Source organism: Alosa alosa, chromosome 14 (genome assembly GCF_017589495.1).
Source record: "Alosa alosa isolate M-15738 ecotype Scorff River chromosome 14, AALO_Geno_1.1, whole genome shotgun sequence".
In the NCBI taxonomy this organism is placed as follows: domain Eukaryota; kingdom Metazoa; phylum Chordata; class Actinopteri; order Clupeiformes; family Clupeidae; genus Alosa; species Alosa alosa.
This window is the reverse complement of record NC_063202.1, coordinates 25,772,617-25,790,262: the sequence shown is the minus strand read 5'-3', so window position 1 is coordinate 25,790,262 and position 17,646 is coordinate 25,772,617. Positions and strand designations below refer to the sequence as shown.

At 39.4% G+C, this 17,646-nt stretch overlaps 1 protein-coding gene across 5 annotated transcripts in view; it reads left to right on the top strand.

Moving 5' to 3' along the window:
* syt13 (synaptotagmin XIII) overlaps positions 1-17,646 on the top strand; it is a 19,217-nt gene extending 1,571 nt beyond the window's left edge. For 2 of the 5 annotated variants that reach the window (XM_048262519.1, XM_048262517.1), the window contains exons 3-8: positions 2,665-2,845; positions 7,323-7,542; positions 8,064-8,201; positions 10,729-11,030; positions 12,915-13,038; positions 15,404-17,646. In XM_048262519.1, coding sequence (XP_048118476.1) covers positions 2,672-2,845; positions 7,323-7,542; positions 8,064-8,201; positions 10,729-11,030; positions 12,915-13,038; positions 15,404-15,708 — 1,263 coding nt within the window. In that variant the 5' untranslated portion in view covers positions 2,665-2,671 and the 3' untranslated portion in view covers positions 15,709-17,646. Of the gene's footprint in view, positions 1-1,234; positions 2,442-2,661; positions 2,846-7,322; positions 7,543-8,063; positions 8,202-10,728; positions 11,031-12,914; positions 13,039-15,403 lie in introns of those variants that run through there. The other 3 variants (XM_048262516.1, XM_048262515.1, XM_048262514.1) reach the window with 2 other exon arrangements.

The following is a 17,646-nucleotide window of genomic DNA, read 5'->3' as shown; positions in this document are numbered from 1 at the left end:
CACAATGCATTTTTCATAGTCATAGTTTAAGTAGCCTACTTGTTTTTGGTTCTTAACAAGCACTTACAATGACATCAATAAACATTACATTAACATTAGATTAACATTTAAATTAATGTTTAAAGTAGAGACATAAAGGATAACACTAGATTAATATTTGAATGCATGTTTAAAGTAGAGACATAATATCTAACAACAAGGAACAACCAATATTTGTTTTCTATGCTTTAAGCTAAAGTCTATGATTTGACTGTTTTGATGTAAGTCTGTTGACTAAACAAGGTAGGCCGGTACTAAAAATGAGGATGCTGATGGAGTTTTTTAAACAATAAGCTACCTGGTGGACCTTATTGTAAAGAAAATAATGTCAATAATAATAGCAAAGTTGTCGGTGTAATTTGACATTCTGTTGGCTATGTGGAGAGGGCTCTTCAGTAGGCTACTCATGGATATTTGTCAACCTGTTAAAATCAGACTTCTTTCAATACTTGACAGTTTCAACGCAACTTAGTGAGATATAGCAGTGATTGAATGACTCCGACATGATTCAAATGTGAATCATGATTCAAATGTGCAGACCTACGGTATGTTGCTCATTAAAATTGGCCAGCAGCCAGACCAATGGATACCTTGTCTTAGCTGAATTACTAAAGCTAAGCAGGTGTGGGCCTGGTTAGTACTTGGATGGGAGACCTCCTTGGAAAACTAGGTTGCTGCTGGAAGTGGTGTTGGTGGGTGGCCAGTAGGTAGCACTCTTCCCTCTGGCCAAAAAAATATCAATCCCAATGCCCCAGTGCTGTGACGGGGACACTGCACTGTAGGAGATGCCGTCCTTCGGATGAGACGTTAAACCGAGGTCCTGACTCACTGTGGTCATTAAAGATCCCATGGCACTTATCGTAAAGAGTAGGGGGTTCCCCGGTGTCCTGGCTAAATTCCCAACCTGGCTCATTCAATCTGGCCCCCTAATCCTCCCCCACTGTAATTGGCTCATTCACTCCCTCACTTTCCACCTCAAGCTGGTGTGTGGTGAGCGTTCTGGCGCATAATGGCTGCTGTGCATCACCCAGGTGGGTGCTACACACTGGTGGTGGTTACTAGTGAGGTCCCCCCATCCATGTGTTGTAAAGCGACCTTGGGTACCATGAAAGGCGCTATATAAGTCGAAGGTATTATTATTATTATTATTATAAAAGAAGAACTGAGACACCATGTCTGTTTTGGTACAGTTTGTTTTCTGTTATTGTGTGGCTGTGTGGTCCTCAAAGACAAGAGAGAATGTTTGCAAGATGTGCATATGGTCCAAATCAGTGAACACACACAGAATGAGATGCATGATTACCTCACAGTTTCTATATAAAGCTGACTCAGAGACAACTTTATGAGGTTAGCATCATATCATCTTAGGAAGGAATATAAACTTGCAAATTGCAACTGAAATAGTCATATACGGCTTCCCCCCTTGGATTGCTGCAGAGAAGAAGGGAAGGGGGCATGTTCAGTTTGAGGGTGTGGGGGTTTCCATGGAAACACATTTACGTCTATATTTAATGCAAAAGTTGGAGGGGTCTAAAATAGAATGGATAGAGAATTCTCTGGCCTTAATAAGAAAAGAGAAGAGAAAATCAACTGTTTGTGGATCAGTGCGTTTTTCTAGTCAATTCAACTTAGTGACTTGCACTTTTATTTTGTGTCATTTTGTGTATTCATTTTGAACTGTTACTGTTAATGAGTTTAAAAAAACACTGAAAAACATGTATGTCTGCCTCCTAATGTCACAAGCCTCTTGACAGTGTTGCATAGAGTAATCCAAGTGTGAATTAATAAGGTGTGTGTTAAAATTTCAACCATTTTGATACCACACAGAGGATAAAAACAGGACAGGACAAATGTGGGACATTTTTATCCTAATATTATATCTTCATATTGTAATGATTCATATCTTGCAAAGTTAAATACCACTTGCGCAGCTCATTATCAGGGTTTCTGAGCCTTTATTCAAAGATATTTAGAGCCTTTATTCAGGGGCTCTGTGATGACAGGTGAGCATGTGAGATTTCTTTGTGTTTGCATGGACTTCATGCTCCTGTCTACCACAGAGACTTGGAGAGGAGGCCGGTTCTTCATGTCTGACGTCATCATGCTTTACACATGACTGTCCCTCTTGGGACTGCATCAGCAACGCATCTGTGTTTTTTTTCTCTCTCTTTTTTGTATGTGTAGCCACCCCTACCTTCTTCCCTTCTCTCTCTCCCTCCCCCTTTGTAATTTTCTGCCTCCATCCCCTCCCCCTCTCCTATTTTCACTGAATTCATGTGAGGAGATGCTCGGCACTGCTCCTCCTTCATGCTACAGGCGCAGGCACATAGACAGAAACATTCTCCTGTCTCTTCTCGGATCAGTGGATTACTGACAGCATTAGGCGTGCTGCTGGCTTTGGGGTGATGAATGTGGGGTCTCAGATCTCTCTCACGCCATCACTTCCTCCTCTTAGCTCTTGAATTTTTGCTATTTTTAGGAGGAGTTTTTCATGTTTTGAGGACAGTAAAATTAGATCAGTCCAGATTGTTTGCAATGTGGTCAAAAGACTGACCTCCCACCTGCTCAGTCCCTCTCTTTTCTCATTTTCCTCAGCACTTTCACTTTTGTTCTGTCTGTTAGCAGCTCCAACATGATTTTCTCTACGGCTGCTTTTGTGGGTGCCACCCTGGGGACAGCTTCAGGAATCCTCACCCTCTGTGGACTCTCTCTCCTCTGCAAATCCTGTAAGAAAGGGAAACTAGAAAGTGCAGCTGGGACTGACCCTGAAAAGGCCAAAGCCAGTGTTCTGCACTCCCTACAGCAGGTAAGTCTAAATTAGCATCACACTCTCACTTGTCTAAATCTTCAGGAGTCATTACAAGTTTTTTTTTATTATTGCTTTTGGCATTAGGGGTTTTATCTGGTTAAGATGACATAGTTTCAAGCAGATGAAGATTTGAAGTTAATGAAGAGCCATGACAGTATTTAAGATATGAAAAAGGAAAACAAGTTAGTTAGTTAGTTTATTTGTCCTTACATAGGAAATTTGTTTCCACATACCATACAAGCCTCACAGACATGAAATACATAGATACACACAGTCACGGTTCTTCTTCAAATCCGAAACTAATATTTAAAAATATCTGAGGCTTCACTTTTTGCCTTTGCCATATAAAGTTGCCTTTAACATGATTTGTCATGTTTAGGATTGTAAGTGTTTTGTATCCATTGACTCTCCATTGAGACAGCCTGAGTCATTTATTTGACCACACAGCTTAGTCATTTCTACTCACTTCTACGAGTGAATAAAATGTAGGCCCAACTTTAATAGAAGCAAAATATTTGTAAATAATGATTACATAAAAATGTGTTGTATGTCATACCTCTTTACCTCTTCACACTTCCTTGAGAGGTGAACAGCAGATCAGTAATAATCTATACAGAATTTGAATTGCTTCAATTATTTTTGTATGAATGCATAATTCCAATTTAAGTCCAGACTTGTTTTTTGTGAGATGCAATCATTCGTTCCTTAATTAATTAATTCCTTGTGATTTACATGCAAAACTAATATTCTGTTCAAAGGCCTATCTGATTCTGGAAGAATAAGAGTGATTTGTGCTCACATGTTTAGCAGCATTATGAAAAAGTTCAATGAGAAAAAGGAGCTAAGAGTAGCCAAATTAAGTGAAAGAAAAACTGAGCAGTAAGTTGTGTCTCGGGCAAAAAGCTTTTATTACTCCACTCCCTACTGTGTTCATAAAATTAGGATTTAACAGACTCTCTGCCAGATTCACAATCATGAGCTAAATAGCTTTTACAGAAATTGTAGGCCTATTTATATTGTTTCTGCAGTTGTGGAATTGTATTGCCAGGTCGCTGTTGTTATTCATTGCTGAACTGGTGGTCCAATGTGAGAACTTGACTATGGGGATGACTTCATGATTAGAGCAACCTAGACTATCTGGATGGACTAGTGAGGACTGCAGACATCTCCAGATTAATGGGATCATATCCCCTGTCCTTTTGTTTTCAACACACTACCTTGAGTGTCTATCCACCATTATGTGCATATAACCGCATGTTGGCTGGAGTTGAAACCATTTTGGGGGTTGCATTTTGACACGTGGCCTCTGGCCGCATATTGTTGAGAAGTGTTTCAGAGGCTGTATTTAGAAAACTGCATCCAGGTGCCCACAATTGGTCAAACAGAGAGAAGCACCTTGATGGTTTGCCACTGCAATATCCTTCTCACAGTGTATCACCACCAAGCACAGTTGTTAATTATCATACAGACCTCAGCTGGAGTGAGATAGCAACCCAATGGTTCTCTGTTACCCAATCTATTGAATCTATTGAAGGATCCCCTCCTCCATAACATCAGATTATGATATGTGTTTAATAAGGATCGATAGGATAGGCTATATGCATATTCAGAATACAATATTTTATTATATCAAGGGATTTAAATACATCTGCTCCATAAGGTATTTTGTTGTTTTTGGAAAACAGATCTCAGTTTTATTCTATTCCCATTTAATTTTGCCATACAGAATACTGTGTGGCAATCTTCAGGCTAATGGCGTGACATCAAATAGTAGCGTTGCCATTTGGCAAGCCAGCAGGGAGCCATTTGTTTTAATCAGAGGTTCTCAGCTGTAAGGACTGAAGGACTGTGATTCTATTATTAGATCTGTTTTGGCTGAAGGATACCCTGGACTCAACCGATGCAGCTTTGGTCTGAGTATTGTCTCCCATTGCTGGAGTATGATGCCTGAGGAAAATCATTGATTATTACTTATAAAGAGCTGATTTCAAAAATAGATAATTCAACGTGTCATCACAATGAATTGCACACTTACACCAACATTTCCCCCAATTCTAAATTCAGAGAGACAATCAAAAAAGAAACAAAGCATTCACGTGTATACAGAGACATAGTGCCATGCATGTTTTGTTATTGCTAGCATAAGTACATCATATGTGTATGTATTTTCATAATAAGTTCTAACCCATTTCACATACACATTTCCATTTCATGTTGCATGTACAGGGCTGTGAAACTAAATCTGAATTATAGTGTAGTGAACAAATAGTGTCGTTATTTGTAAATTAAAGCATCATCAAAGGTGCGAAAGACATTTTCCCTATGCTGCAACAGTTGCTTGACAGTCAAATAAATAAAGGATTTTGTGCACCACAGGAAGAGACTCATATCTGCTGACTGTTATAACATATCTGTTAGGAGGTAATAAATTGGTAGTTTCTCACTGCTGATTGTTATTTTAGCTACAGCTGCAATGAAAAATGAAAAGAATCAAGGCAAAAAGCATGTGAGGCAAGCTAAAAGATCTATTGGGCTTATGAGTTGTCACTAATCATTTAAAGGCTATGCTCACAACCCACATCTCTCTTTCTGTGCAAATGAAAAATACCTTAAAAAAGACAAGAAGCTGTCAAAACAAATAGGAAATATTGAAAAATATGTCCATTAGTTGGTGCAAAAGATTATTTTCTTTGTACTGTAGAGTCATCCAGTTGAGATAACATATTATTCACAATTCACACCAAACACACATGACTTTCCAAGAGCTTGAGTCAAGGGCCCTCCTTTAGAACACAGATGGTGTCTCAGAGTAAGGCATGACTCACACTCACAATTCAGTCACTATGATAAAAAAGGAAAAGGCCACATCTCCATCACGCTCTGGCTTTAGATTGAGTGCAATAGGCTAGCGAGTGATGTAAATGGCTGTCTATCAGAAACATCAGCAGCCAAAGCACTCTCTGAGTTTGTTTGTTATAATGAGACAGTAAATGCTAGAAACAGGTTAGTCTAGTTGCAAAGATGCGAAGTTGCAATTGTAGCCCATAATTGCTCATCCAGTCATACTGTATCTGTTCTAGTTGTATACAGTTGTCTAACTCAAGATGACGTCCTTGTAATACCACTGTCTATTAACAATTTGAAATAATGTAATCATAGAAGGTAACACTAGTGGCTGACCTTCATGGCCTGGCTATAAATCAAACCATTTTCCAAATGAAGGAAATATTCCTTCCTGATGAGTAGCTGAGTAGCCTACTGTTAATTATCTATCTACGCCTATATCTTTCTTTTGAAATCTCTTCCTCTTCAAATCAGTTTCTCTCCCACACTGCCATGACGTAAATATAATGTTGTGCCCCCCTGACTAAATCTAATACCCGTCTGTGAATTTGTGTGGTCTGTAAAATACCTGACTTCACATTGCTGTTGTATATTTTTGGCTAATCTACATCTTAGTTATTGGTGATCTTTTTTCACCTTCTGACTCCATTATGAATCCATTTGTCTTTAAACTTCTATCCCTCTCTGAATCTCTTAAATACTACGTTGCCTGAGTAGGAGAAAATAGGCACTAATATAGAATTACTGCATACCGACAAGACTCTGTGATGAGGATATGAATGACTCAGCCACTCAGGAGGGGGTCTACGCAAGAGCTCGATAATGTACTGTAGGTCTGTGTAGTGTGTGTGGAAACATATTTGAAAGATGTGATCTTGAGCAAAGCTCATTTTCAACAAATCTACAAAGCTCCATTCAAGCTCTCCTGGTGCGAATTGAAATGTCACTGCTACCTGTCAACCACTCCACCTCCAGCTACTCTCATTAGGAGTTTGAAAATGTAAACTGTTTTGTGGGATTAGAGTGTTGCTTGTTTGTATTGTAACTTCAAGCTTCTTTTTTTAGTGGGGACAGTCGTTTGGGGTGGAGTAGGAGCAGGAACTGGCGTCGTCATGACACTCTAATGCTAAAGACAATACACAGATCATTTGCAGACAATATGCTGTACAATATACTCATTTTATTATTTTATAAGTGCAAGTGTTTGTGTGTGTGTGTGCCATAGGGTATATTTTGTAGGGGAATGAATTGTGATGTCTGATTATTTATATGTGCACTGTAAGGGCGCACTCACACTGGGCACGGTTCACTTGTACTGTACCCAGGCATGGTTGAGCTGCTGTGTTCTAGAATAGGTGCGATCATAAGCCCAACCGTACTGTGCCCCGAGTCCGCCTCATCAAGCGGAACCTGGCACGGATAAGCGTAGCTTGCCCAGGTACGGTACGGAACGATCACACTGGTCAAACAAACAAACATACTTTGGGTTTCAAACATTTAGGTACGGTATGGTATGTGAGTGCGCCCTAAGAAGTGAAGTAAAGTGTACTGAATGTAGGCCTAGTGAATAGAAACAAGACTTTTTGTATTGCACAACACAGTCATCATTTTTTCCCCCATATTCTTTCAGTTCAGAGTGGAAAAATCCACAGAACCAATTCAGCCAAAAGCCCTGCTGAATTTCCCCAAAACCTACAAACCTACACCATCAGTCACTTCACCTGAAGTCTTAAACTGTGCTGACCTTGGAAAAACAAAACAAACGACACCGAAGGAAACTGCCAAAGAGTCTGATTCTTGGAACCAAGCAACGGATGGACCAGAAGAAGACTTTGCCATCCCCAGAGAGGGTAAATAAATAAAGTTAGAATTCACCTTGGTATCAATCTTATATACAGTATAAATCAAATGTGGTTTAACTGATCCCTCATCAATATACTGTTATTCTACATATTGTTCACTAACTGTAACTAATCCAGTTTATAAGATAAGATGCACTATGTATCCCATTATAGGCAATGCTTTGTGACAGCACAAAGACACGTCGGGACTTATTTTCCGATAATTTTCCGGTGTTCTATACATTATCCCTTATGGACACTAAATGTTTTCAATGCTTGCAATGATACTCAGTTACCTCTGCAGAATTGACAAATGAATGCCTCCAGATACAGAATAACTAATGAGGATAAGTTACAGAGTCAGGGCTTTAATCAGGGCATTGGACAGACAATTGAGCTGGTGTATTGTGTTACACTTTTACATTTTCAATATTAGCCCATATATCAGATTTTAAAAATCGGATCATTTTTAAATGACAGAATACTGTAACTCCTGGAATCAGATGTCGGTGTTGGTCCTTATTTTCCAGATTCCACGGATGACACACCTTGTGGCTCTGAACTGAGCAATGGGATGACAACAAGTAGCTCTATCATCCATCCAAAGCTGCACTTTTCTCTCACCTATAACATGCAAAACAAAGAACTGCATGTCACAGTGATAGAAGGTAAGCCAGCATCTCTGGTCCCATACGTTTTCCACATTTTCTTATGTTTCAGACTCATCTTTAAACACATTCAGTTATTTTTTTCTCATCAATCTACACACAATACTTCAATACTCCACAAAAAAGCAGGTGTTTTGTAAATGTATAAAAAAAAAACTAGTGCAGTGCCCATTCAAACATGTCATTCTTGTACCTGCAGCCCAATTACATGCTCGCAGGGATGTCTGCTTTTAAAATAGGATGATCATCATTCCAGCTAAGCGTTCAATAATAAATACTGAATATTATATTAGACTATAATTAATGTGCAGTAAGCAGAATTTAGGCATGGCTGCATGTGACATTTTTACAAATCAAAATATGAAGTCACATACTGTATTTGCAAATACAGTCACATACTTCTTTGCAAAACCTTTGACAAGAAAGGAAGAAGACATCATGTCTGTAGTTCTTCATATCAGTTGGATTAAGTGTACTTTTCTTTAGCAAAGGTGTAACCACTGCCTGTTTAAAAGAAGAAGGAACTATTCCAGAACTGAACTGAAACTCCAGAACCAGAGTGAAGTGTTAAACACATGTGTGACTGCCGGTAGAACAGCAGGTGTAATAGGCTGTAGAAGAGTAGACAGGACCAAAGGATCCAAAGGGCATGTTGTTGGACGACTTCGCTGAAGCAGTTGAGAGACTGCTTCCTCATCCGCTTCCTCAGGAGAGAAAGAGTCCAACGATGCCATCATGCCAACACAAGGCAAAGCCCTCCTGATAGGTTCATCAAACTGAGCACTTATTTTAGCAACTTTTTCAATGAAAAATGTTGCAAAGTCAGCTGCTGACAGTGAAGTAGCTGATGGTGGTGGAGGATTGAGAAGAGACTTGAAAGTGGAGAACAGTTTTCTACTGTCAGTGGCGCTCGCAATCTTGCTCTGATAGAATGCCTTTTTTGCAAGTGTAACAGTGGATGAAAAAAATGATAGCACAGACTGGTAGTTACTGAGATCATTGTTATCTCTGGATTTACGCCATTTCCTCTCAGCAGCTCTAAGTTCCTTTTGTACTGAGCGTATACTGTTTGTCAGCCATGGATGACGAGGTTTAGAACGAGTGGGTCTTGTGGAAAGAGGACATGCTGCATTCAGACAAGATGCCAGTGTAGAGCAAAGAGTCTCTGTAGCATCATTAACCTCAAGTGATGAGAATGAACTTGGAGTAGATAAAGCAGATGTTACTAATATTGCAAAATGGTTGCTTGGAGAGGCTTCTGATGTTACGCTGGATCGAAATTGTCAGAGGAGGAGCTGCTGGGTTATCCAGGAGGTGCACAGTGAATCTAATGAAGTAATGATCTGATGGATTAGTTTTCAGACCCTTTCAAGTTTTCAGACCCTTTCAAGTTTTCCACATTTTGTAATGTTTCAGACTCATCTTAAAATGGATCTAATTAATTATTTTCCCTCATCAAGTGGTCAGACAGGTATCCAATGACTTGATGAGGGAAAAAAATAATTAAATCCATTTTAAGATGGGTCTGAAACATAACAAAAATTTCAATAATAAATATTCAATAAAACAGGCTTTTGCACTCAGTTGTAAAATGTCTTCAAAGGTTTGTGAAATGTCTTCAAAGGTCTTGATAATCAGTTGACTGTTGTGGTATATCTGTTTGTGTTTGCATTATGGCAAGAATGCTTGTCCACTCAAACGACTGACATAAACGTCAGCATAGCATTACCACCACACACACAACTAATTAAATGTGTGCACACATTCTTTTCAACTGACAGTGCCTCAAGCTATCACCACCCTCAGAATGCAGTGACGCTTGAATGTATCTGTCGGCATGACAACCCCCACACCACATCTTTTACAGTGTAATTCATTAAAATATTACCTACGTAGGCCTACAACATGCCAAACCAAGGTGATGAGATTGCAGCCTCTCTAAAAAAGTGTGTCTTATAGATACAAAACCAAAAGTGCTGACAGTGTGAAATTAAAATAAAATGAAATAAGGCTATCCATTATCACAGCAAAATCACTCAATCAAACAACATTAGCATAAAGATATAAAGATTCCAATCTTTTCCACCTAATGCTAAATGCAGTTAGTCCACAAATCTTATGTATTAGTTTTGCTTGGTTGGATTAGATAATTCAAATGACACTTTCCTCCCCTAGGGAACAAGATGCTGGTATGCATTTGTAATGATGTGTGACTATTGTTACTGTTTTTCTGTATTGTGAGAAAATATTTTTTCATATTGAACATAATAGCCTTCCTTGGTGACAAAATATTTTATGTTGTTATATTTTTGAACAAAATACAAATGTTCAGTAACTACTGATTTGTTCAGTTAATAATTTTACATATTTTTGCACTGTTGTTGAAGCATTAATTCACAATTTCTCTTGGTAATGCATCAGCACAGATTCAAGAGGTTCTCTCAACCTCTCTCCTCCACCATTCTAATGTTTATTTTCCACACCGTGCACGCTGCAGCTCTTCACTCTCTGATTGTCCTCCTCACAGCGGAGCACGTGGCGGTGGAGGAGGGTGGTGAGGGCTACATCGCAGGCCTGCTGACCACAGAGGGGAGGGAGAGGCAGGCTCAGACCTCAGTGCGCCGCCTCATGGGTCACGTTCAGTGGGGAGAAGACCTGATCTTCCCCCTGCCAGATGGGTACCAGGTGGAGGGAGAGGTGTCTCTGGCCCTTCACAGCTGTGACCGATTTTCCCGCAACACCAACTTGGGTGCCATGAGGTTTAAGCTGGCCGATGTGGGCATGATGTCAGATGCAGACTGTTGGGTTGATCTTCAACCTCCAAAACAGGTACACCTCATCAACTAATAAGTGGAAGTGATCTGTGGTAATCTATGCTCATAAGCTATTGATGAGTCTAGAGGTTTGTCTAGATACCAGATTTTGTCTAAATATACACACTGTATGGCTACTGGAAAATGTAAGGTTCAATATAAAATATTATTTTGAAGTATTATAAAACATCTTTGTTTTCGAATTTTCGAATGAAAGGGGTGGAAATTGGTCCTTTTACGATAGCATTTATTTATCAAGCTGTTCTCCCCATCGTTGCTCCCTAAGTCCTTCTAGTGATGTGGACAGAAATACTCACAGATCAGTATCTAATGAGGCATATGTGGTGTGTGTGAATGTGTATGTGTGTGTCTTTGTGTGTGTGTGTGTGTGTGTGTGTGTGTGTGTGCAGTGTGCTAACATCCACCTGTCCTGCCCTGTCGACAGCAAGTGGGAGCTCTGCAGGCAGGAGACAGTGTGCGTCATCAGAGAGTCCCTCAGGGCTTGCTTCTCTCTTTTTTGTTTCATAGATGTGCCATAAGGAATTACAGACTCAATGCATTATTTTCAGGAACCGTGCATTTTGAAGGTTGAATTATAAAAGCTGAGAATAAAAAGCACAGCTGAATTTAGGTTGATTTAGAGTTTACTGAAAACAAATGTGTGTAGTAAAGGATTTGAGGGAGTAGATGAGTGTCCCCTAGGAGGACAGAAGGTGAAGAGGCAGGAAGGTGGGATTGGCAAATGGGGAGGGCTGTGACGCAAGTACTGCGTAACTGCAAAGCGTGGCCATAAATTATTTAACAGTTTGTACATCCAGAGGCCTCCCGTTTCCTTATTTAAAAATTGCACGGATAAGACAGCAGATGGAACAGAGGAGACTAACACATGCAAATTCAACATTTTGAGTCATATGTCAAATATATTTTTAACATTTCTTCTCCACAGAACATGCCTTCAAAACATGATTTAAAGTGCAAAAATAGATTTCAGAAAGAGGTCACACAAAGTGTTTGCTTTCACAAGTGTAATTGTATCTGTCTCAGTGGAGTATGTTTAACATAGATTGAAGTAGGAAATCAATGACTTCAGCCAGTATATAGAGAGGCACTCTTTAGATTCACACCAGGCTTATTTGCCAAGTGCTATAATGAAATAAAATTTGCCCAATAAAGTTCAACATTATATTATTAAGAGACAACCCCTGACAGCTGCTTTACCTTTTACATTCTACTAACTCTAATAACTAAACTCTAATACTAGCTCTAATCACAATTCAGCAACGTAACTCAGTCTAGCTCAAATGTGTACTTACACTGATTCAGAAAGACCCTGCACTGCATTCACGTCTTATTTTTGTGGCATGATGCTTTTTGAGTCATGCAGGACCTCTCTATTTATTCTCTCTCATCATTCATCATTCATCATATTTCCTAGTTATGAAATCATCTATGCTGTGCAGGTTTGAAAGAGATATGCCCTCAACCTATTTTAATCAAATCTCTCAATGGTCTTCTGTGACGTTCTAGCAGTCTTACATTAATGAAACCTCTTTTCCTATTTTTAAATGGATGATGCCATGGATGAATTATCTATCTGATAACAATAATGTTTCTCTCTGGAAATGGAAATGGAATGATGGCTAAAAGCATGTGATTTGTCCATCTGTGTGTGAAGTACACCTGCAAGTTATCAACCTCATAGATATTCGCTGATAACGTATTCAGTTTGGGATGTCTTCATACATATTCATTGATGTGCCCGCTAGCCAGAGCAGAAAGTGTTTGACCTTTAACATGAGGCCAGTCATGTCCACTCTCAGTGACCTTTAGCATTAATTATGATAGAGTGTTCTCTCATATACCATATTAATTAGAATTGTGTATTTACTCCAAACAACAGGAGGTGGCCGAATCTGCAGGTGAGATTCTCTTGTCGATTAGCTACCTGCCAGCTGCTAACAGGCTGGGTGTTGTGGTCATGAAGGCGAGGGGCCTCCAATCTGACAGGCTGAAAAACAACATAGGTAAGAACACATGCAGGTACACACTCAATTATTTCTGTCTGTCTGCATAAACCGGATGAACAGAGAGGTTTTTGGAACTGCTAGAAACTGATTGTTTAGGTGTACAAGTACAGCAATGCTTGTATGGTGCAATGTGGCTTGGTAATGTTTTGTGACAATAGAGGCTAGAGTAAAACATGTATCAATAGACATTTTTTTTGAAGTCCGGAAGTTATACCTGCTTCTTGTTATATCACACAGCATTACATGAAACATTATTAACCGTTTGAGATTTTTGGTTCTAACCAATTCAAGTAAGCCCAATATAGGCAAAGTTAAATTAGGAAATTAGGAAAAATTCTGGTTTGAAGCCCTGTTTAAAATATACAGCATTGTTTTCCGTAAGTGAGGCTATTCGCATGGAATTTTCACCAGACATTGGTACTAACTCAGGAAATACACACACACACACACACACACACACACACACACACACACACACACACACACACACACACACACACACACATATATACTGTATATATATATAAACATTAAAGTCTGTAAGTAGAGTTATGTGTAATAAAGGGGAATGCCAGAGGAAAAAAATATATTGAACCTGCTAAGAAAAAACAGTACACCAAGGCAAGCAAAGGCAAAGAACGAGCTGGAATCTGTAAGTAGTTAGAGAGTAATTATCCCTCCTGTCTCCTATATTAATATAAGCTGGGTTAGTACATTTTGATGGGTTATAAAAAGTTTTTTCGTCACCATGGTGTCATACAAGAAACATCTCATGATGGGTAAAACCAAAGAGCTCTCCTAAGACATTTGCAACCTTATTGTTGCAAAAAATATTGATGGAACTGGTTACAGATGTATAAGTAAGTATAAGTATATATACTCTTTTGATCCTGTGAGGGAAATTTAGTCTCTGCATTTATCCCAATCCGTGAATTAGTGAAACACACTCAGCACACAGTGAACACACAGTGAGGTGAAATACACACTTGCTCAGGGGCACTTCAGCCGTGCCTACTGGTCGGGGTTCGAACCGGCAACCAGTAACAAGTCCGAAACGCTAACCAGTAGGCCACGGCTGCCCCATGCATTTCCAAACTTCAGAATCTTTCTGTAAGCAGCATTGGGACCATTATCTGCAAGTAGAAGGAACATAACTGCATTATCAACCGGCCATAGGAACTCCTTGCAAGATTTCTGACCAGGGAGTCAGAAGGATAGACAGAAAAGTAGCCCAAGAGCCAAGGACCAGTTGGAGAAAGCTCCAGAAAGACTTGGAGGCAGAAGGTACAATTGTTACAGAGAAAATCATAGGTAATGCACTCCACCCCGCATGACTCCATTACTGTGGAAAAACATGTTGAAGCTCGTTTAAAGATTGCCACACAACATTTGGACAAGCCTGTGAAATACTGAAAGAATGTAGTCTGGTCAGACTAGAGCACAATTTTACTTTTTGGATATCATACTACACACCATGTTTGGAAGAGACATGACACTGTACATCACCCTAAAAATACCATACCAACAGTGAGGTTTGGAGGTGGAGGCATCATGGTAAGGGGCTGTGTTTCATCTCATGGTACTGGCAGACTTCATACAGTTAAAGGAATGAAGAATGGAGCCATTTTTTCCGGGAGAATCTTGCCATCCACCAGGATGATGAGGATGAGATGTGGGTGGACCTTCCAGCATTACAATGATCCAAAGCATACAGCAAAGGAAACTCTCAATTGGTTTCAGATAAAGGAAATCAAGGCCCTGACTTAAATCCAATTGAAGATTTCTCGAATCAGGATTCACAAGAGGGACCCCTGGAATCTTCAAGATTTGTTTAGAAGAATGGGCCAAAATTACACCTGAATACTGTGACTGATTAGTTTCGTTGTACAGGAAATATCTTGAAGCTGTCATTACAAACAAAGCCTTTTCCACAAAGTATTTAAGAAATGTTAGTAGGCATGTTCAATACTTTTTTCTTGTGTCGTTCCACTTTATTACACATTACTTTATTTATGGACTTTAATGTTTGGATTTGTATATTGGATTACCTGAGTGTGTCATGAGTCATTTTCAAGCTCATGGTACTTTCATGGAAAACATGTAATTTTCTAAGTTTTCAAGTATATTATGACGATTGACCCCATCCTCAAGTGTAACTTCACAATAAATGTGTTATTTATTATGTTACTTCTGAATATTGTGGAGACAAATGCGGAAACAACTCACTAAATATGGTTATTCACAAGGACTCATGATATTGCAATACGCAAGCAACATTACCATCCACTGACTGATTTGACCCATTTGACTGATTTCAGTAGAACCGTGTTCCCTGTTCTTTAATTCTTCATCCTCTCCTCAGACCTTTCTGTAAAGCTGGCCCTGAAGCACCAGTCCACCAAGCTGAAGAAGAAGCAGACGCGACGAGTCAAGCACAAGATCAACCCTGTCTGGAATGAGATGATGATGCTGGAGGTTCCCCATGAGATGCTGGCCAAGTCCAGCTTGGACTTAGAGTTGTTCAACCAGACTGGGCAGGGGCAGCTGGAGCCCCTTGGCCACTGCCAGTTGGGTCTTCAGGCCTCTGGCACTGGCCTTCAGCACTGGCAGCAGATGCTAGACAACCCTCGCAAGCAGATCGCTATGTGGCATCCTCTCTTTGCCTGAGACCTCCCTCATACTCTCCCAACTCATCACTTCTGATGTGTCTGTTAAGCCACACTCACAGGCCTGAACAACTGCATATGTTCTCTTGGTTTGTGTTTGTGGGGGTGTCTTTCACTTGGGTTCTCACAGGTACTCATTTTGCACACTTTGAAGAATGGACCCAAACATGCACAGTTACCTGATTCAAAAGTATCATATTTTTGTAATACATACATACATTTGCTCTGTGTTTATATTCCACATGGGATTATTTTAAGGGGGCTTATCACAGTCTATCTTGGTTAGTGACTGGGACACAAAAGTGAATCATGGCTAGACAATCCTGCTATGAGTTTAGAGTAGCCTACTGATAAGACCCCTTATGGTGTTATGTCAGTTAAATATTCTCTACAAATATTTTTTTGTTAGCATCATCAGCCATGTTCAACCCATCACATTGATCATACACAAAGTTTCCATGCTTAAAATTGTGAATATTTAAAGATAATTTCTAAGATTAAAGCACCACTTTAAATAAAGGGTATTTTAGACTCTAGAAGCTGGTCACATACACTATGGCTCAATAAAGAGATGGCTGATATCCCATGCGTCTCCAGCCATCCCTCCTCTTCAAGGTTAAGTGCTTGCTTGGGCATCTGCCAGGCAATTGCACAAATGCTTTCCAAAAAACAATGCAGGCCTTTTGGCAATGAAAATATGTTACTGCCCAATACTAAATCACATACAATACACGTTTTTTTTTTCTGTTTCTATTTAACTGTTTAAATGCTCTCAAAACCAAAAGCAGTACTTCTGAAGCTGAATTTTACAGAACACATAAACAAGGTAACAGCACCTCTTACTTTTCAGGTTCATTCAGTTTTCAGGTTTTCAGGTTTCAGGTAAATTATAGTAAATATAAGAAGATGGATAGTTTATGGTATGGTCAAGTCAAAACTAAGTTATTGTGTATGTAATCTGGTTTATAGGGATCTGACCCTAAGATTAGTTCTCTAACCAGCAAGCTAACCAGTAAATTACCGGAATTCTGGTAAAAGGTTCCTTACCGAAGGTTCTGGATTTAATCAAGCATCAATTTAATCATGCATATATTTAATCAAGCATACCAAAAACAAAAGCATAGTGAAACATGCTCACATGGATCAGCTACTCTTATCGTTTATGATTTCCACCAGCTCTCATTGAACTACAGTGACTCTATGGAGAGAAAAGTATCTCTGCATGTTATATCCATACACTTTAGCCAGCTTCAGGGCCCTAAAACCTACCAACCTAAAAACCTAAAATGTTTTCAAGTGCTTTTTGTGTTATGAAAGCAGCATTGTTGACTGAGTTATTGTTTGGTTTTTCAAGAGAGATCTTCACATTGTCATGTCATCCTAACCTTACCTACCAAACCTTACTTCATACATTGTCATGTCATCCTAACCTTACCTACCAAACCTTACTTCATCATTTATCTTTCCTCAATGTCATTATTTATGTTCCCTGACTATTGTTCAATCAGCTGTAGTCTGAATGTGATGTAAATTGTAAAGGAGACATTACTCTGTCTTATGTGTCTGGGCACAGATCAGCAGAAGTGCTTGCTAGTTCAGCCCAAGCTGCTTAAACAATCCTGTCACGCTTTCCAGTGTACTGTGCTTGAAGGCCAAATTTATTCTCCCTCTCTAAGGAGATGTCAGACCTTATGAACACAAGAGTTATTCAGCCTTTTGTCAAAGGCTTTGGTGCCAGTATGTTTTCGAAAAAGGTTGAATAATTTCTCACAGGCTTGATTTACATAATGTACTGTAATCGGTTCGACACTTTGAAATATAGTAGCAATATGTGTAGAAGCAGCAGTGTTCTTCTGTTTCCTAATATCACAAACAGTAGTTTAGGAGTTTATATGTACCACAGTTGAATAAAATAAACATATCAGCTGTCTGCATACTA